At 42.6% G+C, this 25530-nt stretch overlaps 1 protein-coding gene across 4 annotated transcripts in view; it reads right to left on the reverse strand.

Annotated features, from left to right (window-relative positions):
- The window catches only part of CHD6 (chromodomain helicase DNA binding protein 6), a 130925-nt gene that overhangs the window by 23057 nt on the left and 82338 nt on the right, over window positions 1-25530 (reverse strand). For 3 of the 4 annotated variants that reach the window (XM_083147650.1, XM_083147651.1, XM_083147652.1), the window contains 9 exons: window positions 23703-23792; window positions 20686-20789; window positions 20154-20280; window positions 16488-16542; window positions 15764-15821; window positions 15408-15621; window positions 9721-9929; window positions 7922-9364; window positions 4253-4303 (listed from right to left, as the gene is read on the reverse strand). In XM_083147650.1, the coding sequence (XP_083003776.1) occupies window positions 4253-4303; window positions 7922-9364; window positions 9721-9929; window positions 15408-15621; window positions 15764-15821; window positions 16488-16542; window positions 20154-20280; window positions 20686-20789; window positions 23703-23792 (2351 nt within the window). The remainder of the gene's footprint in view (window positions 1-4252; window positions 4304-7921; window positions 9365-9720; window positions 9930-15407; window positions 15622-15763; window positions 15822-16487; window positions 16543-20153; window positions 20281-20685; window positions 20790-23702; window positions 23793-25530) is intronic. The other variant, XM_083147654.1, reaches the window with a different exon arrangement.

The following is a 25530-nucleotide window of genomic DNA, read 5'->3' on the forward strand; positions in this document are numbered from 1 at the left end:
CTCCTAAATGATTTTGGGGGTATGTCAGGTATTAAAATGAATTGGGACAAGTCCCACGTTTTGTTCCTGGGTTCCGTGACTTCTGATATCCAGCTTGCCGGCCCGTTAAAAATCTCCAGTAAATTTAAGTACCTGGGTGTTACGATTTCCGATAACCCGCGGGACTATATTGCAGACAATCTAAGGCCGCTGCTGGGAGAAATTAAAGCTAAGTGCCGGAGATGGGTTGGGTTGCCTCTGTCGCAGTTAGGAAGGGTTAATCTGTTGAAGATGTGTATCCAGCCTAAACTTTTGTACATGTTGCTCCATTCCCCCTGTTATATTAATGTTAAATTTTTTCATGAGTTGAATAACGTTCTATCCTCATTTATTTGGAAAAACAAAGGCCCAAGGATCAGATTATCCGTCCTGACCCGGGATAGAGGGGAGGGGGGTCTTGCTCTCCCGGATTTTAGACTTTATTATTATGCATCACAGTTATGTCACCTTTGCCCATGGATAAAGGGAAGTGAGGAGGAGGGGGAATTTAGGACCCTAGCAATGGAGGGGAAGTTAGGGTTATCTCCTCTGCAATTATTGTTGGCAGGGAAGGTATGGGGTAAAGCACCCCCCTTGATAGCCCAAGCCATATGTGTGTGGAGACAGGTGCAAAAGTTGACAAACTTTATGGACACGGATCCACAGTCCTCAGTTTTCTCCCTTTCGGAGGTTAAAAAATTGAGGGGCGTAGGCGGAGAATTGTGGGAGGCGTATGGTTTGCTGGCGGTAGGTTCATGGGTAAGGGAAGGAATAATCTGCTCCTTTGAGGAACTACAACAGAGGCATGACCTCCCTAGGAAAGTGTATTTCAACTACCTTCAGGTTAGAAGTGCATTGGTCTGTATGTTGAGGAGAGGATCCCTAATCATTAGGGAAGATCCGTGCAAGGAATTTATGAAAAAACTGGGCACCAGGAAGCACCTCTCTAACATATACAGATTTATCCACTCCTTTAAACAAGAAGGTGGTTTGGATAAGTTAAGGTCTCAGTGGGCCAAGGTAATCCCTCAGGTCCTGGTAATAGATTGGAGGGAGGTGTTATCGGCTAATGGCAAATCGTCTATGTCCCTCTCGGTCCAGCAGGTACAATTTAATATTTTACATCGAATTTACTTTACTCCAGAGCGATTGAGGTATATGGGGAGTTCTACTAGGGGGGGATGCCCCAGATGTGGGATGGAGCCAGGTACTTATTGGCATTTAGTGTGGGAGTGTATGGGTACACAAGCATTTTGGTCAGCCACGTGTAATGTTATGTCGGAGTTGGGAATTCCCAGTTCTATTTTCAGTCCCATTTGTTTAGTACTAGGGGTGGTGGATACACAACAGAGTGGGCAAGCGACCCAACTAATTAGGATCCTAGTCTCCTGTGCCAAAGTTATTATTGCTAGGAAGTGGATGGCAACGGTGGGGCCCTCGGTGGTGGAATGGATTAATTTAGTCAATGCTACCTGCTCCCATGAAAAATATATGTATGCTACACGAGGGTGTTTTGCAAAATTTTATAAGGTATGGGGGGGGTGGACGACTTCTAAATTCTATATTGCATTACAATGAGATTGTGTTATTTAATAACAAAAGGGTTTTTTATAGTTAATGTTAGCTAATTAATTGGGGCACGGTTATTAAGGATAATAATGGTTGATACATTTATGAAATGAAATTAAGTAACGGTCACGATTGTGATATAAGGAGATAACATTGGTTTTCACGATTTTCACTTAACGAAGTAAACTACATTTTTGTGCACGCTGTAGTTATGATTACAGGATATTGGGGGGGTTTAAAGATTTGTATTGTGGGGAAGGGGGAGGGTATCTAACCACTAGAATATTGTTAATAGTATATGGATTCACGCCTTTGATTATAGGCTGTATGGAAAACTTTGGTGAGTAGGGAGGTAGGCATTGACTATAACATTAATTTGATAGGGGTTTATGACCAAGTTCAGGGGGTCAGGAGGGGCGGAAGTGTTATGGATCAATAGGGTAATTGTGCATCATGGGAACAATGACGGACGATGGGTCATCTTCCTCTTCGGGTGATAGGTTATCATAGATTGGACTTGATTTATGAATTAGTGACATTCACAGCCAAGCGTTTATAGTATATAGGTCTAGATGTTTTCTGTATAGTTGGGGGAGTGACCGGCCAGGGGATTGTAAGCGGGGTCTTTATGTATATGTAATGTATTGTACGTAAGTGTATTTATGTTTGTAATTTGCATATGAAAAATAAAAACTCAATTTAAAAAAAAAAAAAAAGAATTAGAATAACCGCTGAAGTGCATACTCTTCATCTTCATAGTACAAAAAATACCTCTATGGGCACCTAATGTCCTATTTACAAGTAAAGTACAGAAAACATTACTCAAGCCATGGTATTTGGTCAACATTCCCTGAGGTGTAGCCAGGGAATTTGCAGGGTAGCGACCACTGCCTATGATGAAAAAACGAAAACCTGACCAAGAAAAACCATTACAGTTTTAAAACACTATTGGAACAGCCAGGAACTCCTCAGCAGCCCCTGCTGTGGTTATTTCAAGCAAGCCAAACATCAGAGTCATTCAGCCAATTTGAGCAGAGGACTGCCCCCATCTACAGTGCAAGCAAGCAGCCATGGAGGAAACTGAACAAGGGAGCAATACCAAAAGAAAATGTCATAACCTCCAGCATGACGCTATTCCATTAGGACTTCCTTGCCAGTGACAGGTGTGTGGCTGCAGTACAGTCCAAAATTTAAATAGGGGAGCCACACCAACTGTGAGTCCCAGGCAGCAATGTTTGGAGTGGCAGTTGGTGAGTCTCCCCTCTCTGAATGTTGGACATTGCTGCAGCCCCACCCCTGCAACTGCCACGGACAAGTAAGAACAGGAACACAGCATTGCCAAATGTATGAAGCCTTAAAGCAGCCCATACACGCTGCTTTGTGGGCGTCCTTTCCGTGCTGTACTAGCACGGATCAAATCGCATTGCATTGCATGTGCACACGTTGTGCATGCAATGCGATGCGATGCGATTTGATGAGAACTAGGTACAAAACTTATGTGCAAGCACATACTTTTTGTACTGTGCGATGAGGTGCGCGGGAGATTTTGAGCTAAAAGCAGCTCACTTTTAGCGTTTGAGCTGCTTTCAGCTCAAAAGCCATCCACTGTGTACGACATATCAATGAGCGCTACCGCATCATCGCCAGAGCTGAAGAAGCACTCCCACATCATCCCTGCCGCTCATCAGCTCCTATTACCAGCATATGAGCATAGAGGTGGACAACTTTCCATAGAGTCCTGCTATTGTCCATAGAGTCCTGCTATGGAAAGCCGTCCACTCACGGAAAAATTGCTTCACGGGCAATTTTCTGCACAGTAATTTCCCCACCATCGCTGTAAGCACTTTAACAAGTGGAGAGTAATAAAGTACAAGCCAATCATCTCCTAGCTGTCATTTCTCAAACACAGCCTGTAACATGACAGTAAGGAGCTGTTTGGCTGGTACTTTATCCTTCTACATTTATTTACTTGTTATGGCTTAATGTAGTTGGCCCTTTGTACCTAAATGAATAAACCATGTTGAAGGATATGCAGTGTGTGTGTCAGTGAGGTTAATGTGTATCATAAATTGTATGTATAAGAAAAATAATATGTGCATGTATGGGAGGGAGTGTAAGTATGTATGGTGAATACATATGTGTGTATGTGTAACTACCTTTGCTGAAACTACCTTAGCTGAAAACTGCCACATCCCAATAAACTGCACAGGAAGAAGATAAAGGGACTGTAACCAGTGTGATAGATACCTCAGGCCTATACTCCGGCTTGGCCCACACCAGGGCTGTCACTTACCTAAGTGGCATCTGGTGCGTGCCCTAAGATTCCATGGAACATGCCATGAAAAGGGGAGTGGCCTCTTGAGGGGGCATGGCTTTGCATCTGGATCCCTGTTTTTGGCACTCCAGGGGCCCCCAAAAGCTCAATGCCCCAGATACCTAGTCTGCATCTCCAGTATTTTGGAGTCACCCCACACCCCGATAGTGATGCCACTGACCAACATTTCCTTTTAATAGAATTTCAAGTGAGTGGAAGGAAATGGACAAAAATTTAACCACTGGCACATACACTTTATCTAAATTTTACTTTGGAAATGACAACTGGTCTCATGATCATTTCACAAACAAACAAAACTATTTCTAACTGCCCAACAGAATGGATTCTAACCTGCAGGTTCTGACTTCCATATCCATGTTCTGCCATAATTATTGGTGTCTTCTGGTGGATGAATACAAGAGAGAAAGAGAAAATCCCAAACCAGGTACTCAATGTTAAACTTGCACAGCCATACATACTAATGTAGTGCATGCGGAATTACATACTGTAGTACAGCCACACCATAAAAGAAGTCACTGCATTCTGTCATAGAAGAACACCAATGATTACTGAAAGTAACCTACAACTACCCAGCGTGTGATAATATTACACGTGTTCACACAAATACAAAGATGTATCATGCTCAGACGGCACACTACAAAATATGGTGATAATCAATACAACAGCATGCAGACATTATAATGTCCCCAAAAACATATGCCATTATTATAATACACAACTTCACTTGTTAGCAGATGATAGAGACTTTATGATTTTCAAATATATAAAGGAAATAACTAGTCGTTTGAACAATAAAGTGTAAAATTAAAACATTTCATTCATAAATGAATTTGGCATATTGAACATGTTTCAGAAAGGTGGTATGTTGTGAAATCTTATAGATTGTGTCCACATACATCTATGTAAAACAGCTCTACTAGTCACGCCATGCCTTGCTGCAACTAAAGCACCAAGCATCTTTTGTGCCACTGTTTCCTATGAAAACGATACTAATAGGATGCACAAGCAGCTTATGTCAATGAAAATGATATGCTGCATGCCAATATTCTGTCTGCGACCGCACCTGTATCTGCATACGAAATGCATCATTACAGTGTTTTCCTAGAAAACACTAACTTAGATACAGTTGGAGCCCCTGTCAACTTTATTCCTTAGTTCGTGGCTCACTATGGCTAGCCATGGCTATCCTATTGTTCTCAGCAGAAATTCAATACATAGAACAATACAGTAGGGGGTTAGCATAGTAATCCTATTACTCACTTAATCCAATTAACAGGCTAAATGAGGAGGGATCCATCTGTACATGGAAGATGGATATGGAGAGCAACCTGATAAGGTCTCAAGTTTCGATACCCTCCTGGTCAACACCAAGGCCAACAGGAGGAATTTCTTAGAAGGACAGGTTCTAAAGGTCCAACGGTTCAAATAGGGCAGATTGTAGAAAGGTCATCACTAGGTTTAGATCCCAAGGAACTATAAACAGAAAAGGGTGGCAGGAATCAAAGGTCTCCCTGAAGGAATGTCTTAACTTCCGAAAGCAAACAGACGGAAGAGGCAGACACTTGTACCTTCAGCAACAACAACGAGCCCCACTTGGAGGAAGAGGAGGAGACATTGAAGATAAAAGCAAAAAGTGGAGAAACCTAGCCCTTCACACCATGCCGCATAGGACCTCCTAATGCTAAGGTAGTGGGCAGTCGTCACCAGCTTCCAAGCTCAGGGCATGATAGGAATAACAGTTTACGGGAATACCCCTGCATCTTAAGAGTGCGATTTTGACAGCCACATTGTTATACACAGTTGCTGTAAAATCAGGGTACACAAATGGATCCTGTTCTACACAATACAACAGTAGTGCCAATGACCACAGATTGTAAGAGAGCAGTAATAAAAGATCCAAGAACCATGATCGACAAGGCTAATCTGCAGTCATATAAAGACAAAAGCACCATGGCAGGATGGGAAATGTCAGGAACAGTTACACCAGATGGTACATTACAAAATCATGGAGCTGTACCAGGCAACTGGTGACTGCTCCAATGTCAGACCAGCTGTTGGAATATGTTTGGATGTAGGGCTCATTCCCCGGGATGAAGACTCTGGCAACTAAGATAGTCTACCTCCATGTTCTCTCCATCTGGAGATTGACACAGCATGTTTCTCTGCCCACTGTAGGATGCGATTCACAATTTGTCATGCGGTTTCATTTCTATTGCACTACTGTCGATTGATGTATGCCATGGCTGTGGTGCTTTCCGATTGCACTGAAATGGGCAGTCACAGTATAAAAGGGGATGCTGCTAGAAGAACACTAGAGTGTTCAGAGCTCTAGAATGAGATCGGCACCACAGCAGAGAAAAGGGTCAAGGATACCTGTTCTAAAAGGATCTGCTCTGACGGAACACCATTAGAGTCTCTTTTCTGAGGAGGAGTTTTGGTAAACCTGGAAGAGGATCCCACTATAAGTCACACCACAGAGCAGACAAATCCCCGAGCCTACGCAAAGCTCTTCAGCCTATGAAGGTAACAAGGACCCAGAACTGCCCCCCCTTTTTGCTGACTCCTGATAACTGTGGGATGCTACTAATTAAGAAGACTGTTTCTACATTATACTAGCTAAGGTGAAAACCTAAGGCAACATCGTGGCCTAATTAGGTGGAGCCCTAGAGGGGGCTGAACCCTCAGACTCACAGGAGTCACACTCTGCCGCACGGTTAGAGCTTGTGTAAGGAAACTTTGTGTTGCACTTAGTATAGGCAAACACCTTCAGGGACATCTTAGAGGCTGCACCACTGCCTGTATTAATGAGTACAGAGGATATCCCTGTACACATGCACTCACACCCACAACAGAGCAGTACACGGTGTAACAATAGAAAGGTATGAGGGAAGAGGAGAGTCACACATCATCCCACAATATATTATGTTCCCTACACCCCAAACCCAACAATTTCTTACAGTGCATTCATATTCCTGTTGTTGAAGTTCTGTGTGTTGGAGAAATAGAGCTGTTCACCAGAGCCTTATTGTAGTTTGGAGTACAGCGCAGCCCTGGAGAATTAACCGTACACAGTGGGAAAGATAGTACTGGCCATGCTATACAGAGTTATTAGAGCACACCAGAGGGAGAGGGACTTCCAAATTGGAGTCCCAGAAGCTGGGCCAATAGAAAAGCTTCCATCTTCCTAGAGCAGTCTGGTTCAGCAGCAGTGACAGAGTGGTTTTGCTGTTGCGATGATCCACCCCCCGCTAGCCCCCCAGTACCCACCAAATTTAAATACCAGGGACTGAATTTACCAAAGCAGGTCTGGATGGCACTAAACAGTCAAAGTGTATCAGCACAGTAGCTGTTAAAGAACATAACCTGTGAATGCAGCTAGTTATATGGAGACAGCAGAGCATGCAAGGGGCTTACTCAGCACTGTCTAAAATAGTGTGCTGTTCAGCGGCTGTTGCAAATACCCCCTTCTAATAAAAGAGGTTGCGACTACTTACTACTGCCTTGTTGTCAAGTTTGCAGCAGAAGGTGGTGGTATGGACATGAACAAAAACCACTGTAAGCTGTGGTGGATCCCCCATGAGCAGTGTCAGGCGGCCAGGGACCCAGATACCAGCCCCAATATGTGGTGGTGGGTCCTTCCCGACAACTTCCCTGTAACAGTCAGACAGCCACGTGTCCTCAATGCTTGGATAGCTTCTATATACACATAACTGTGCAGAAGTTTTAGGCACCTCCACTCACCTACCCGTCTATACCCCAGTGTCTTGAGCTCCAGTGTCCCCTGGTGGATGAAGGAGAAATATATATGTTTTCTGATAGTTTACTATGAGCAAATAGATTTGCCAACAGATCTGCCTAATAAGTTGAAAAATGTATTTATCCAATGAATATAAATGGGCAATTTGTATCTGTATAGTATTAAACTTAATGATGTATGCACAGGAAAGGTAATACTTACATGACAAAAAGGTATTGCCAAACAAAAGATAGGCTGCTTACCTTTACAGCCACACTCCTCCTCTATATTCTCCTTTTTTACTTCACAGTCCTCCACTTTAATTTTTCCATCAGAAAGAGACTTAGACCCAGCTAACAGTTTTTCATCTGAGGATTTAACTTTCAAATCCCCTAGAGTTTGCTTTAAGAGGCCAGAAAGCATTTCACCAGTTTTATGTTTGGACTCCACAGTGTCTTTCTCATCTATGGGCTGGACACCACAATCTTGAGCAGATTTTGAAACATTTTGTACACTTAAATCCTTTATCTTTTGCTCTTCACTACCTTCTTCCAAAGGAAGTTCCTTCATATCATCTAGCTCTTTATGCCATTTTACAATGGGATCATCCTTAATTTCCGGGAGCTCAGCTCCCCATTCCTCTTTTTCCTCTATTGGAATTTCACAATTTGGGCTTTCTGGACTTTCTCCAATTATACCACAATCTTTCTCCTCATTGAGATTGGGGCTAAGAGCTGAATGATCGAGAAAATCTAGATCTAGGCTCAAGGCAGTTTGACCAAGGTTTGCACAAAAGTGATTATCACTTAAAGCCTGTGCTTCCCTCTGTCCAATGCTTTGAGTGTGTGCTTGTTCATCCTCCTCTGTTGATAAACTGAGATGGCTCTCATTGCTGTTAAACGGTTTGCCTAATCTACTATCTTGTCCATCTATAGGATCACACTCCTGTTCATTGCTTCCCAGGAAGCAATCCCTAGATACTGGTTCCTCAACTTGTGTTAAATTCTCCTCTTTGGTTTTATTTAAGGAGTAATCAGTCGGCTCACTTTTTTCTTCCAAACCCAAAAAGCTCTCCTGAGTGAGAGCGCTCTGTTCACAGGTAGCTTGTAAAAGAGTGCTATTACATGCCTTTTCATCATACATCATGCACATGAGAGGGTCAGGCAGAGAACAGTCATCGTGGCTATTGGAAATTATATCTCCAACTTGAGAGATAAAGTTTTCACAGGAAAGGTCCTGAGGGCTACAGACTTGATTTGCAATGGGCTCCTCGACAGCTTCAATTTTAATCTCATTTTCAGCCTCTACCTTTGTAGCATCAAATGTCCTCTCTAAATGGCAATCAGGATCAAACATTTTGGAAGCTATCTGATAATGACAACACAAGTTGTCCACACCATTTCGTTTATGCTGAGAATAATTCCTATAAGCATCCAGAAAAGTCAGTTGGGGATCATTCATGATGTAGTAATCTGTACGGCTTAGTCCATGTTTGGCGGTGCCTATTAACAGGTCTCTATCATGCTTGCCACATTCCCACCAAACAGGAAGGTAAAGGCTGGGCCTACATAACTTTAGACGCTCATGAAGCTGTGGATGTCTTAGTACTTGTTCCCGCACCTTTCTTAAAAGTTCTATACGATACAAAGTTCTTGCAGCACGTTCCTCTGTTATAGGGTCTAAGAATAGAGAAGGATCAGCAGAACCTGCAGAGAGACACACAGGGTCACAACATCTGTCATCTTCATTTTCACAAAGTTTAAGGTGTATTTTTGACTTGGTGCAAGAAAACCTTTACAAATGCAACATCTTCTCTAGAGAGCAACTTTTACAAAGTGTCAATATCTCAAGGCAGAATTCACTTGTTTCCAGACATTTTAATAGTTATATGAATATAGAAATTCTGTGAAATATGCAATATGTCTGATACTTTAGCACAGAGCAGAATCCACATATTTTAATAGTTACATGAATGGAGACACATTTTGCTAAACATGCAACATGTCCAATGTTATGCTATTTGATGTGCATGCCACTAAATATAAGGAGTACTCAGTCTTACCGTCATCTTTTCTGAGTGGGAGGCGGCAGACATTTCTGCACATGGCCACAAAGCTGTGGAAGTATTTTTCTAAGCTCTCATCAGTCTTCTTATCGAGACGGGACAATGCTCGGAATTGTGTCCAGTCAAAGCACTTTTTGTCTGGATCGTATATTACGCCAAAAGAGGAGACTGTTCGGTAGAAGTCTGCCTGTTCTCTTCTTGTCCATCTAGAAAATGAAAAATTGTGCTGAAGTGGATATTGTTTTTTTTTTTTTTTTTTTAATTTTGAAGGAATGCAAGTTCTCTTATTTTGATATATCTCTTTCCTGATTGATAAATAATGGGATTTTTTTTTAACTCACCGTAAAATCACATATCATAGTATGGGCTATGGAAGTTAGGCACAGAAAAAACACTAAGAGCTGACTCCTTCGCCCTATCATTGATGGCGGGCCAATCTGGAGCAATTAGGATTACTGGAAGAGTTTACGAGTTTTCAGTGGAGAAACAGAGGTTGAGAGGAGATATGATTAGTATGTTCAAATAAAATATTGTGAATCATAAGGAACAGTGAGATTATTTGTTCACTAACAGGTCTATACTTCGGAAACGTGGGCATGTACGGAGGCTCAAGGAAAAGAAATTCCGTACTGAATTAAGAAGAGGATTCTTCACCATTATAGCAGTAAAATTCTAGATCTCATTGCCGTTGGCAGTAGTTATAGCAACTACTATTAATGAATTTAAATCCAAACTGGATACATTTTTGGCCAGTCAGTAGTTACAAGTCAAATAGGCTTAACTCGATGGACGTCATATTTCAACCTTAATTACTATGTTACTATGTAACCGTTGAAGCACTTGTGGCATCATGGCCAGTGGTGGAAACAGGTAACAAGTCATAAATGCCAAATGCTCATTATGACGTCCACAGAAGCTGCCTGACAATCTCTGGAGCAAGCCCCAAACATGGGAAGCTTTTTGTTGTGTCAAGATGCCATTAAGTCAATGTCGGGCTTGCCCCATCTAGAGACAAGAGACAGAAAGACTTCCTGGTTGAGCTGCCATTCCCCAGGATGGACCGTGTGACGACTGAGAAAGTGTGCTTCCCAATTTTCCATCCTGGGAATGAAGATGGCCGATATCACCGGAACCCTAAACTCTACCAATCGAAGAATGTGGGCTAGATCTCTCATGGCTCCTCAACTGCAAGCCTTGGCTTGCTTGTTTATGTAAGCGATGGCCATCACATTACTTTATGCACACAGGATGTTCCTGAAGAAGTTCCTGAATCTGGCTCAATGTATTGTGAATGGCCTGAAGCTCAAGGATGTTGATTGGATGTTGATTGAAGCATTGATTCTACCCTGGACCACTGACCCTGGAGATGGTGATGATTAAACACAGCACCCCAGCCTATGAGACTGGCATCCATGGATACCACAGTCCAAATTCAGGTGAGAATCCTTTGGTCAGATTTGATGTGTGATGCCACCACTGAAAATGTAGGAGTCAACAGTCGGAGAAGCTCTGTGTCCAACCTGAAGGCCGTTGACGGGAAGGGACCAATGAAGATCTGAGACATTAATGCCCTGGCAAGCAAGCATGAAAACCAAACTGCTTTGATGGTAGCTACCATTTTTCCAAGTAACTGAATGCATCGTAGTACTGACCCAAAATATTTGAAGTAAAATGTGTGTCCCAGACTGGACGTCCGTCACTTTGCCTCGATAAAGGTTGAACCTCTGCTCTGTGGTATCGAAGAGAAGGCCCAAGAACACCATACGTTGTGATGGTAAAAAGCTTGATTTGGGAATGTTGATCAACGAACCTAGGGATTGGAGAGTGGCCACGTTAGTTCTTTGACCAGAGCAGAGCCTCGGACAGGCCCTTGAGTAGAAAGTCATCCAGGTAAGGGTTGATTATTTCTCCTTGCATCCATAATAAAGCGATACCATGAGCTATTATCTTTCTGAATGTTCTGGGAGCTGTGGAGAGAACAAAAGGAAGGGCCTTGAACTGGTAGTAGAAGGTAGTGGTGTCCTTTCCAAATGGGCACAGGCAGGTATGCATCCTTTCTATCAATAGAAGCTAAAACATTGTCTGCTTTCATGACCAAGATGACTGAAGTGTAGGTACAACAACTTTAAGTTGAGAATTGGTTGAAACCAGCATTAGTGCTGAGTAGAACCCAAGACTCTGCTGTGCCAGGACTGCCAGTATGACCCCTGCCTCAGGTCTGGGCAGGTCTTAAGGAAGAGGGGTCACACATAATCTGTGTCGCATGTGACTGAAGGTCCAGAATATAACCCTAGATACAGCGCAGTTTACCCACCAATCTGGTTTGGATTCTAGCCAAACTTCCTGAAAGAAAAGCAAAAATGTGCCTACCACCTGGGGCTTAATGGCATAACTGAAGTAGTCATGCCAAAAACAGATCGCCCTGCTTAGGTCCTGGATGGCGAGAACCTTGGAAGCTTCTTTTGTAGTAATGTTTGCACGCTCTGGGCTCTGTAACAGTTCACACTCAAAAGGGAAATGCCTCCAAGTGCGTTTTGATTCCAAATCAGCATTCCAGGAGTGCAACCATAGGGAGCAAGGTGAAATTACTGCCAAAAGTGGAGATGCGAGCCTGTAGAGAAACAGAATCCAATAAGGTGACAGTAACATAGGACAAAGCCTGTGTGGTCAGTGAGAAGATCTGAATAGGAACCTAAAGATGCATACACACTGGGCCACTTTGAGCTGAAAGCCGCTCAAAACAGCATGTATGCCCTGGCGATGAACAGTGAGCGCTGCTGCATGCTCCTGCATCATCACTAGGAAAGCCAGTCATCTGGTAATACCAGCAGATGAGCGGATTTGAGGACGGCTTTGCATAGCGCTGCACTATGCAAAGCCATCCACTCACCACTGACGGCGCCGGGCAGGGGGAAAGCTGCTCAGTGCGTATGCATTGAGCGGCTTTCCCCCCAGCGATCATCGCTGTCCATACACACTCAGCTTAGTCGCCCAGTGTGTATGGACCTTTAAATTTACACCATACACAATCGGTGTCAACTACTCCTAGACTGCCAAACTTATGCAATGGCAAGGAAGGAATGTAGGAATACTCCTGTCAGATTGAATATGGACTTTAAGACCACTTTATGCGCTGGATCCTGTTCCCACAACTTGGTGTCTTCATCCCGGCGACCTTGACCTTTGTATCAGGCTTCAATCAGCCTTCCTGTAATTCCTTATTCAAATAAGAAAAGCCTTTTTCTTTTGAAATAAGAAGTGGAAGTCGACCCCGGTACCAAGATTTCATCCAACTGTATTGTCTGACGAACTGTTTCAATTAAAGGTTTGACCTCAGAGTCTGAAGAAGTATCATCTTCCCATCTAGAAGTGTCTTCCCAATCTGGGTCCATCTCCCTATCCTCCTGAGGAAACAGGGAATGATGCTGGTCTGTGCCTTGTAGCAGTGGAATTTGAGGAGGTCCTCATCTTAGTCAGACAAACACCTGCCCATTTTATGGGCCCAAAGGGGCTCCTCAGCCGCAGCAGTAGACAGTCTAACATTGGAATCAGCACCCCAAGCCTGCCGTAGCTGGGCTATTGCATCTGTCATAGCTCTGGCCCATTGTGGCATATCAGACTGGACTGCCGAAGTGCCAGGAAGCAACACTGCAGGTGTCGCAGTGCAGGCTGAGCAGAGAGTACCTGGGTCTGTGAAGCCTTTAAGTCATTTATTGGCACATTGTGCACAAGAAAAATAAACAGCAGAGCCTGTTTTTGTTTTAGACCCTTTGTCTGGCCTTCCTGACGTTGTATATAAGGAGAATATGCTATAACAGCAAATAAATTATCCTAAATAGTGTCTGCAACCTTAATCACAACTAGTGAAAAATCAGACAGAAATTATGTGCGTGGGCTAGTAACTAACAAAGTAACCATCCTAGTATACTAGCAAAAAAAAAAAAAAAAACTTGGTAAGATAATGCCTGTGGAGTAAATACAGTGTACTGTAATAGTTCCACAATAGATTAACAGCAGTACCAACAAAATAGGGTATAGGAGATTAAATCAGTGGGCCAAATGCGATTCAGCAAAGGCCCCACAATCCTTGCTGTGTGGTCTGTGCCTGTGTGCAAAAAATGGCAGGCAGCGCCTCTCAGAGTGTTGTAGCAGAACAGAAGACAGAGAGAGAGAGAGAGAGAGAGAAAAAAAGAGTGCAATGGTGCCAAGAAGTTCCTGCAGAGCTGTCTGTGGTGGAGCTTATGGAAAGCAGCCCTGGGAAATGCCCAAGTAATTAAAAAACAACTGCCTGCGGGAGCAGGGCTTGTCTGAGAGAAGGGCTCCTAAAATGGCACTGCCGAAAAATGGGACCCCATTGCTGAGTTAAGCAAGACACAAGACTTACTTCAATAGTGCCAGGCAGGACAGGCAGCGCCTCTCAGAGTGTTGTAGCAGAACAGAAGACAGAGAGAGAGAGAGAGAGAGAGAGAGAGAGAGAGAGAGAAAAAGAGTGCAATGGTGCCAAGAAGTTCCTGCAGAGCTGTCTGTGGTGGAGCTTATGGAAAGCAGCCCAGGGAAATGCCCAAGCAATTAAAAAACAACTGCCTGCGGGAGCAGGGCTCGTCTGAGAGAAGGGCTCCTAAAATGGCACTGCCGAAAAATGGGACCCCATTGCTGAGTTAAGCAAGACACAAGACTTACTTCAATAGTGCCGGGCAGGACAGGACAGTGCTACGCCCCTCCTCCTCACAGCACAACTCAGAATACAGGGAAGTGCAAAATGCATAGCCCGCCAGTAGAACCATGCACATGGGGAATACAGCAATACAAGGGTCACAGTCTAGCGCTGCCTACAAGTCCTTGGCTGTTCTTTACCACAGCCACTTAGTGACTCCCCCAGAGGCAGTACAGACCTCACTCTGGTTATGCTCCTCACTTGTAGTTGTTACTAAGAATACATTTAAAAGTAAAATAAAGAAACCAAATCTAAAAACCAGCAGGAAATAAAGTATGCCTTTCTTCCAAGGCACAAATTGTAGACCAGGCATTCCCAACCACGGTCTTCAAGGCACACCAACAGTGCAGATTTAGTGATATCCAGGCTTCAGCACAGATGGTTTAATCAGAATCCCTCAGATACTAATTAAGTCACTTGTGCTCAGGCCTGGATATCTACAAAACCTGCACTGTTGGTGTGCCTTGAGGACTGTGGTTGGGAACGCCTGTTGTAGACTGAGGCTCTGCTGGAGGTGGGAGAGCATTTTGTGGCTCTAAAATAGCTTAACTTCTATCAATATCAGCGGTTAAGTAGCAATTGAAGGATTTTTAAGATTTAATCCACTCTTCCGTCTATTTATTTCAAAAGTTTCAGTGAAATTATAGTGTGTTTTTTTTACAGAAATATAGATTACTAGTAATTTATATATGTTGGTGACATATAACCGACAGCCTGAGCTGAATCCTAGCACTCTAAGATTTGCTCCTGCACCATATATTTGACATAGATTAGCCCGCTTAAACCAAATGCTTCGAAAGCTAGTCTGCTACCTTGTGATTGCCTCTGTGTGAGAGAGCGAAAGAGATGTAGTTTCACTCGCTGCCAACAGATGTCAGTGTTTCGGAGACACACAATCAGACACTAGACATACATATTATAGATAGATAGATAGATAGAAATAGGCTATAATGGAGTCTTATACACTAACCTTTTCTGCATTTCTTTCATTATTGGGTCCATTTCTGCTCTTCTGACCATTTCTTCCTGCAGCCAATAGTTATGGTTAGTAGGGGCTAAAATCTCTGGCCGTGCCATTTCCCTGCGGTTGCAGCGCTGGTATACAGTTATGAGCCTACGCAGTCTTGCAGTAAGAGCCGATGCAACAGGCCACAACAGTTTGTCCGATTCAAGACTCTCCTGGGCTTCAGACATCATGTAAAACAATAGCAACAGCAAAAACGTCACATAGAGTAACAAACTAAAGGTGCAGGTCACAAAACAAAAAAGCATCATTCTTATTTATACATCTGCACTTCAATAGCAAGTTAAATGTCATATCCTCACCTGCATTGCTCTCATTATCTATCTGTTCTACACTGGTTTCAGTGGGATTGGTGTCCACCTAGACAAACAAAAACACCGGTTTAATAGTACACTAAATGTGAAGATAATTATGAATTTTATAAAACTGACCATCTTAACCAAGTCATACAGTAGGTCTGCAATATACTTTAGTTACAAGACATTGGTTGTTTAAGACAAGAAAGTATACTGCCATTTTATATAGGAATACGGTCATGGTCAAACTTCAGTGTACTGTATGGTGGAAATTTCATTATACCACAATCACAGGCAACTTATAAAGAGTTCTGCACAGTTACAATTACTAAGCAGAACATACCTAACTTCTTATACTTGTACCAATTGTGAGTACTTTATGTGGATGCACGCAAAAGCAAGGACCAGAATAAGGTTAAACATATGTTATCTGCTTAATATAATGTGTCTACTTAATGGTTTGTGTATGATGGCAAAACATGTGTTCATTTCTTATGCTCATTGTCATTCCTTTTGACATGTTAATTTAACTTGAGCGAAATAGAGCTTTCACTTTTGTGTTAGAATTGGATGGTTATCTTGAAGGTAGAATCAAACCCCACTAATAAGAGGATTGAATGACAAAAAAAACCCTCTACGTTCTAAACCAGAGCAAAGTATTTGTCACTTGTCCCAAAGATGTGTTTATATGTTCTGAAACCAATAGAGATGGCTCAATTTGCCTGCTTACCTCTTGCTGTCCTTCTGGCTTAACCTCATTACTTTCCTCTTTTTCTGCACCACTCCTTGACAATATAAAAGCAGAACATGAATAAACACATGGTGTAAACTTTTGTTATATAGGGGGAAATTTATCAACAAGTTTTAACTAATTAAAATGATAATTTTATGATAAATGGTGCACTAGCCTATCAGCTATCAACTGTATATTTGACATACCCAGATGCAATAAGATTAAAAAGTGATAAAATGTAGAGTGATAAACAGCCATCCAATCAGCTTCTACATGCCATGTCACTGACTGTGTTTGAAAAATGTCAGGCAGGAGCTGATTGGTGGTTTAATCACTCTGAATTTTATAATTTTTGAAGCTTAGTGCATCTGCCCCTCATTTTTAATTATTTCCAGATGTACCCCCATGGACTCTGACCAACACTGGGTAATTAATTAGTTTATTGTTGGGCATTAAATCAGAACTTTTTCACCATTGTCCACAATTCCCAGCTCTGCATGACCTAAATAACTGGAATCCATAGTGGTCTTATATATCAGTGCACCCTATAAATTATAAAGGTATTATCATAACAAACACCTCACACTCACATATAGGGCCATCTCTAATTCCATTGCTCCATATATCTCTAACCTCATCTCCATTCATACACCCTCCCGCCCTCTACGGTCGGCTGACGACTGTCGTCTCTCCTCCACCCTGATCACTGCTTCCCATGCTAGAGTACAGGACTTTGCCCGTGCTGCACCCCTTCAGTGGAACGCACTACCTCGCTCCATTAGACTCTCCCCAACCTTGCAAAGCTTCAAACGGGCACTGAAAACTCACCTATTCATCAAAGCGTACCCTTCCACTGCATAAACCAGATGGTTCTCCGACCCCTTGCCTGTTTACATCCTGCTATCTAACCACCACCCACTTGCTTGCACCTCTTGTAATCTGTCTGTCTCCCCTTCCTACTAGATTGTAAGCTCCTCCGAGTAGGGCCCTCTTCCCTCCTGTTGTCAAAGCCCTCTTCTCTTCACATTTCACTCACAGCTCTCCTATACTCCAACACTCAGTGACCATCTTTGTCCGTATACTCATCTCCATCATTGGCATCTAGCCTCTAGTTGTATGTTGATTGAGTCCTCACTACTTATATCCAAGCTGTAATGTGCATTGAACTGTGGCGCTCTTTATTTGTACTGTATTTTTGTTATTTATTCAATGTTATGCCAAGCTTTGTCTCCCTGTATTGTTCCTTTGTACGGCGCTGCAAAACACTTGTGGCGCCTTATAAATAAAATTATAATAATATAATAATAACCTATATTGCTACAAACACCCACTGGGAGTTATATGAATGCTTTATTGTTACATTTCTTTTTTACCTATGTTCATGAACAAACTGCTTTTAGGAATACCCATATTCCTTTTTTAATAATAAACTAGCTTTATGAAATGAATGAAATTGTATTTACAGTCTATTCAGTCAAACTCTGCGCTCTTCATAACCACTCCTTCTAAAAACATCATATCAAACAAAGCCATGGTAGTGGCATACTGTACCTCAATCATCAAAGAGATATGAGGAGTGCCCTAGACATGCAAAAAATGTATCATGCAATAAGTTCTAGCGGTACTTGTTTCCTAGCACGGTGCCACCGATTTTAATTGTATGCAATCGGGTCGCAAAAATCGGGTCAATCGCATGCAACCAAATCGCATGTGATGCGATCGACCCGATTTTTTACATTGGAACAATGTTAAATGGTCCCTGAGCCCCGATTTTACATTAGCCCCAATGTTAAATGCCCCCCGACCCCATTTTTCATTGTATGCCCCCCCATTGTTAACAACACACCACGATCAACGTGAACCCAAAGCGTGGCAAACGCAGCGAGCCCGCGAGGGGACGCGCAATACTTCAGACGTATTACGCGTCTGCTCGCCCCTGACCTTTTCATACCCCCACTATCCCCGTCGGCGTGGAGTTGATTTTATATAGTGTGGCGAGCCCGAAGCGTGGGGACGCGCATTACTTCAGAAGTATTACGCGTCCACTAGCCCCGCTTAAGGCTGCGTGGCTCGCCACACTATATAAAATCAACTCCGCGTGGATAGCGGGGGTATGAAAAGGTCGGAAGACGCGTACCGCCGCCCCTCGCAGGCTCACTGTGCTCGCCACGTTCCGGTTTGGCGTTCCTAGTGGGGTGGCTTTAACAATGGGGGATGGGGGGGGGGGGGGCATTTGACATACAAATTACCCATCTGGGTGGCTATACAATGAAAAATCGGGTATGGGGGCTATTTAACATTGGTCCCTATGTAAAATCGGGTCCATCGCATTGGTTGCATCGCATGCCATTATAATGGCATGCGATGGACCCGATTTTAAACGGCCATTTAACATTACATACAATGTAAAATTTGGTCAGTCGCATCGCATGCCATTATAATGGAATGCGATGGACCCGATTTTTACATTGTCGGGAAAGCTGTTAAAAAGCCCGAAATCGGGTCAGTCGGGTCCCATCGCATACCTTAAGTTAAGGTATGCGATGGGACCCGACGGGCGCCCTGCTAGGAAACAAGTACCGTTCTAGCCATTGCAGTGGTATTTTTCCAGTGGATGGAGAACTGAAGATTTCCTCACTAGAAAGGAAATAGATATATTGGGTAACATTTAATTGGACGCCATTTTTATCGCAGTTCTGAAATGGCACATTATCACATTTTGCGAAAACTATTTAATGTGAATTTGTGGTTGAAAAGTGCAACATGGTGCGATTTTTAGTCATGAAAATGTGGGAATTTGCGATTTTGGACCACCAGTCAATCATGATCGGGCATTGGAATTTCTCCAATCATGATTGGCTGGTGGGTGGGCCTAACTCCTGTAAACAAAAGAAGGGTCGAAATGTCCCAAGGTGCTTTCAGTCCCTGCAGCCACAAATCCAGTTGGAGGACCACTCGAAGGTATCCAGAACAAAAAAGTGGATATGATGGCACTGAACTTGTTCGTCTCCGTATCCAATAAATTTTCTTGTGATATGGGAATATACATAAAGAAAAAATTGTGTAAGTGACACAATGTTTTAATACGCAACCAAGGTGATTTAATAGAGGGACCTCAGAGCTCGTACCAAAACTCACAATGAGCTGGGAGTGACCATGTGTGTAAAGATATCTTTTAAATCTCAATTTACAGGATAACCCAGGTGAGATAACAGGTGACGGTGTACCAAATTAATGGTGGTGATGATATAATTCCAGGTGCGTACCATACTCACTATAGTGGCGGAGGGCTTAAAGCCTATAAAGGTTTCTTTCGTGGAAATTCAACCACAAAACACCTTGTGTGACAACATAAATTACACAAGAAAAATCTGGGAATGGTGCATACTGTACTCACTAATTCCAACTGCACTGTAGGCGAGTGGGGGGGATGCTGCATTGAGCCACTGGGTTCAATGAAAATGATTTATGGAGAAAACAATTCGGTGGAATAAAAAAAAAAGGTAAATAAAAAGGTAAAAAAATCTTCTGCATCCACCTCATTTTGAAAACTGAAAGAGCAATTCTAATGAAAACAATATATGATATATATATATATATATATATATATATAACAATATATGAAACATCCCCACTATTAAAAGGCACAATTTAGACAAATACCGTTCTGATAAATCTGGTGCCACATCATTAACTCCATCAGCTGAGAGAGAATTTTCATCTGGCATTCCCACTTTCTCCAGGAAACATAGAGCTGGGTCTGCTCTAATGGCACAGTAACGTTCATAACCTAGAAAAAGGTGCAAAAATAACAAAATAAAGAGGGTGGGATGTTATACGTCGTATGTTCAATGGCTGTGAATGATGCCGGCCGAACTAAGAATTTATTTTAAAGGGGCAGTCAATTACAAGTCAAAACCATTCCTTGTAAGTGACTGCTCCTTTAAAAAACCCTCCAAATTCTGCCGTCATCCCGCTCAACCGCCAGACTCGCAATGCATTAAATCCCACTCAAAATCTAAACCAGTCAGAATACAGTTTTATAAATACAACTAAAATAAAAATGGTCTTTATATGAATATTGGTTAAGTACACACAATTTCTTCCTTCACTGCTTACAGGTAATGAGTCTTAAAGATAATGAGTCTATTTGTAAGATGCAAAATGTATTTAAATGAATTAGTAAAACACATACCAAACTTATAAACTCCAACCAGGAGTGATTTATCTGCTTCAGCATCCCACCAGTCTGCAGGAATTTCTACATAATCTATATCAGGTAACATGATATCCAAATCTCTGCAACAGAAGTCAAACATATATGAAAATCCTTTTTACAAGCACAGTTCAAGAAAGTGCACTTTTAAATAGAACATTAATCAAAAGGTTCATAACAGGACTATTATTTCATATGTATATAGAGCTCAGAGAACTTCACTCTTGAGAATAGCCCTAAATGTCCCTTAAAATCTCACAGGCAAGAAGAACTATTAATGTCCATACAAATGTATGAACCCACCACATTTTCCTATTGAAGACATTATAAATGAATTTGTCAAACATACATCAAAACTATATGGCAGGTATTCAATGCCTGTGCGAGCGGCCGGCGAGGGGGTTAAACTGCGAGGATCACAGAAAACCAGTGATCTTCGCAGTTTAACCCCCGAGCCGGCCGCTCGCACTATGCAACGTTCCGGGGGAATCCTCGCTGTCACAGAACTGCGAGGATTCCCCTAAACTGCGAGAGCCGAGGCTAGTGCAGCAAACTCGCTGTAATTAGCCTCGATTCTCGCAGTTTTTGGAGGCACATTCGCAAATTCCCCCTCGCTCAAAAAACGGAGCGAGGGGGAATTTGCGAATGAGGGGGGTCAGTTGAATACGGACAGGGTGAGCGGTGACTGCGAGCAAAAAGTCCTGCTCGCAGTCACCGCTCGCCCACGGCGAATATGAATATATGCCTATGAATTCATGTGTTTTATTGAACATCTTTAAATGTCTATTCTTGGATAGTCATGTTCAGAGTTCAAACTGCACCAGTTTACAAGTTCTCTCGCTATATAAAAATGGAACAATAAGTTTAATTCAACAATTATGTGGTCTGAAACTTTAGGAAACCTGTCCCATAGCTACAAAGTTTTTCTGTGAGATAATTCTAGATTTACCTTTTAATTAGATATCAGTTATGTTCTGTAGTGCTTTTATATATATATATATATATATATATATATATATATATATCTAAAGAAATTGGAAATGGAAGGTGTAAGGGTTTGGGATAGAAACTTATCTCCGAGGTTGAAAAAGAAAAGTAAAAAAGATTATTTAAAAAAAAAAAAGTGTAGAAGAAGGAAAGTTGGCCACCCTCAAACTGGTCGCAAAGGTGTTCACAGCAAGCGAGGTCTGTAAAACGATGAGTGAAGTAGAATCAAACACATTTAGGGCTGTATTCAATCCCGCCACTATTTCTGTCTAGGTAAATAGTGGACATCGCCTTTTCAATGCTGCCATTACCGACAGCATTGAATGCAATTTTTCCGACAAAACAGATCCAAAATTAAAACAAGTTGTATTTGCTTTGTCGGAAACTAATGCGGATTATCGAATTCACAGCTATATTTCAATAAACCGCGTCCCTTTTCACCGATTTGCAGACTTTCCGACACTCAGTACATTGAATGCCAGCCGTCGAGACAGTCAGAATCCGGGATTAAATACCCCACCTTAATGTTCCTGGGCTGACTGAGAGCAAACCAAGGACTCCATACTTGTATAAATCTGAGAGATTTATTAAAGACAACGTTTTTTTTTTTTCAATAATGTCAATACATCAAATCAATAGTCAATATGCTTCCAATGAGAAGCTATAAAGGGCCCTACACACATAGCGATGTGTGCAGGGCTACCTAGCTATGCTAGGTCGGGCTGTGCTATCGCATAGCACACAGAGCTGAAAGCCCACACACAGAGCGAGCTGTCAGCTCTGTGTGCTAAGCGAGCAGACAGCGCCAGTGTTCTCCGGTGGGAGAACCCTGCCGATGCCGAGATTGATGGACACTGTCCATCAATCTCGGCCAGCGATAAAGACACGCGGGGACGCGCACTGCTGCCAATATAGCCCCCACACATACACCGATGTGTATCGCAAAATCTCTTAGAAAATGCCTTAATATCGGCATGTGTGTAGGCCGTATATATTATATTGACAATATTATTGTTAGGAGCCCACAACCCTTAATCCTGCTGTTTATGTGTGTTTATATTAGATATATAAATGTACATGGATATACTGTAGAGAGGAAATATATACATAAAAAAACAATGGTTTCCCACCTTAAATGTTAATGTAAACGTTTTCATGAAATGCATATTTACCATCTCTAAGTAGTGGTAAATTATTTCAAAGATACTACAGGTTGAGTATCCCGTATCCAAAATGCTCGGGACCACAAGAATTTTGGATAACGGATTATTCCGTATTTCGGAATATTTTAATATTTCAATGATGTATTTTGAAGTATCTTGCATTTATGCTGTATAAACACATAATATACACACAAATATATTTTATTACCACATAAAATGCACACAAACATATTTTAATTGTTCAAAAAACAAGGTTTCAAAACGTGAAACAAAATATGTGTACTATCTCAGCACTGAATTTGAATGCCAAGCAATCATTGTCTTGCACATATATAGTGCCAGTTACATATCATGTCCCCAGTGATGCTGTTACATATGTCCCCAGTGAGTTTTTAGCAAAAAAAAAATTTTTTTTCACTTTCTGGAATGTCCGTATTTCGGAATAATTCAGATAACGGATATTCGGATACGGGATACTCGACCTGTATTTGTAAATGTCCTACAAAGAAAGATACTCCCTAATCTATGAATATACACTTTATTGATGAATGCATATAGCAATGGATATAGCAGCAAAATATTGATTCACGCCTCAGATTTATATGTAGCAGAGAAATGGCCTTAATTCATCAAAAAGTTTTGTCTGGCCTTTGTAAACTTTTCCTAACCTTAAACCAGGGTGGTCGATATGGTCAACACAACCCTCATCCTGAACTTGTGATAAAGTAAAAAACAGCGTTGTGAGAGATTACCCGCCACTGCAAGTTCACACACAAAAAAGACCCCAAATCATACTCTTCAGTCATTTCTGCCCAAGTCTCCATTTTAAATGAGGATAAACTTTACCTCACATTTACACCCTCCAAAGCTTTGGCAGCCGCATCCCCCAGAACCTCTGCTTTTAGGTAATACAGCATTCGAACTCGCAGGAGAACTCTAACATAAGACACAAGAAAAATTATCTGCAAGGCACATTTAGGCTACCTAAATTACATCACATAAAAATCATCTGTAATAAGAAAGCATATAAACTAAGGTAATTTCCCATAAATGGGAGCAGAAGCGCTCAATACTTTCTTCCAATCCCATTTAAAAAAACAACAACAAAAAAAACAACAACATGCCTTCTATTCTGTTTAACATTTTTATGGATACAATTTGTGAGAGAAGTACTGGAAAACTAGTGGACATTGAATATATTTTAATTAGCTGCCTGGAGCATATGGGGCCTTATTTTGGTTCATTCTTTCTGACAAAATCCTTCTTAGATGGACAAAACCATGTGCACTGCAGGGGGGGCAGATGTAACATGTGCAGAGAGAATTAGATTTGGGTGAGTCATTTTGTTTCTGTGCAGGGAAAATACTGACTGCTTTATTTTTACACTGCAATATAGATCTCACTTTGAAGTAAAACCCCACCCAAATCTAATTCTCTCTGCACATGTTACATCTGCCCCACCTGCAGTGCACATGGTTTTGCCCATCTAAGAAGGATTTTGTCGGGGGGGCGTGGCCACGGCAGCTTGTGAGTGAGGTAGGGAGGTCGATGCCGGCTCTCCTCTTATCCTAATGATCCTAACGGCCCCTACCGCCTCCCTGCCCGCTCAAACGCACACATGAGACGGGGAACTTGTATCCCATAACCCCGCATAAAGTACCGGTCTGGAGAGTGGTCCTGGCGTGGAGAAGTTAGGCGGTGCGAGTGAGGTTGGGAGCCGTGACGCCGCCGGGTCTCGTCGCGCGGTGACGACTGCTGCCGGAGGAGGGGTGGGCGCTTGTGGTCAGCGTCACACGCCAGCCGGAGCAGCGCGCATACAAGAGACAGCCGGCTGTTTGGAAGCGCCACTGCCATACCGCAAAGTGTACCTGCGGCGGATATCTAGAGCCCGGCAGCGCAGGACGGGTGGCTTCTCCTGCTGTCTCCCCTGATACCGATACTGGTCACTATAGACCCTGGGGAAAAACAAACCAGCGTGCCTGCCTACCACAGCACCCGGGGCAGAGACAAGTTTCCGGCACAGCTCAGGCGGCAGTGGATCCGTGTATGGTGCCAGGTGAATGCTCTATGGATAAAGCTGGCAATAAGATACCAAGGAGGATATTGATGCAGGGGCCTTAACAGCTCAAGTATTGCCAGAACGCCGACCTTCACTAAATCAACAGTCTGCGGGATTCATCTCAGGCTTCCTGATCAATCAGCCGGCAGAAAGGTACAGCTCCTATTATTCCCAGTGTGACCACTGATATTGACTTTAAAAGTTAACTAGTAAAAAATATATACAGTTAACTGAAAGTGTTGGAGCGAGTGTCTGGTGCCGTGTACCTATAACCTGCAAGAGACTTATTAACAGCAGGACTAGGTGGTAGTGTGCTGGGATTGTGAGCAGGGTTGTGAAACCCCTGATTGGGGGGGCAAAAACCTTAAATAGAAGTTGAGATTATTGCGTGTACCCGAAGCAGCGTGGCGCAATCCAGAATGGGCAAGACGGGCACGAACACTGCGGCTGCCCGTCTCGAAAAATATGCACGCACGCAAAACCAGGCGGGGAGCAGTTCGCAACCAAGTACCCCCCAGACAACACCATCTAAAAGTACATCTGAACCTCGTCCAGCTGAGGTCACCTTGCAGCAGGTACTAGATGCAGTGAACACCTGTGAGTCCCGATTGCTAG

The sequence above is a fragment of the Crinia signifera genome, chromosome 6, assembly GCF_055691185.1.
Source record: "Crinia signifera chromosome 6, ASM5569118v1, whole genome shotgun sequence".
Classification (NCBI taxonomy): domain Eukaryota; kingdom Metazoa; phylum Chordata; class Amphibia; order Anura; family Myobatrachidae; genus Crinia; species Crinia signifera.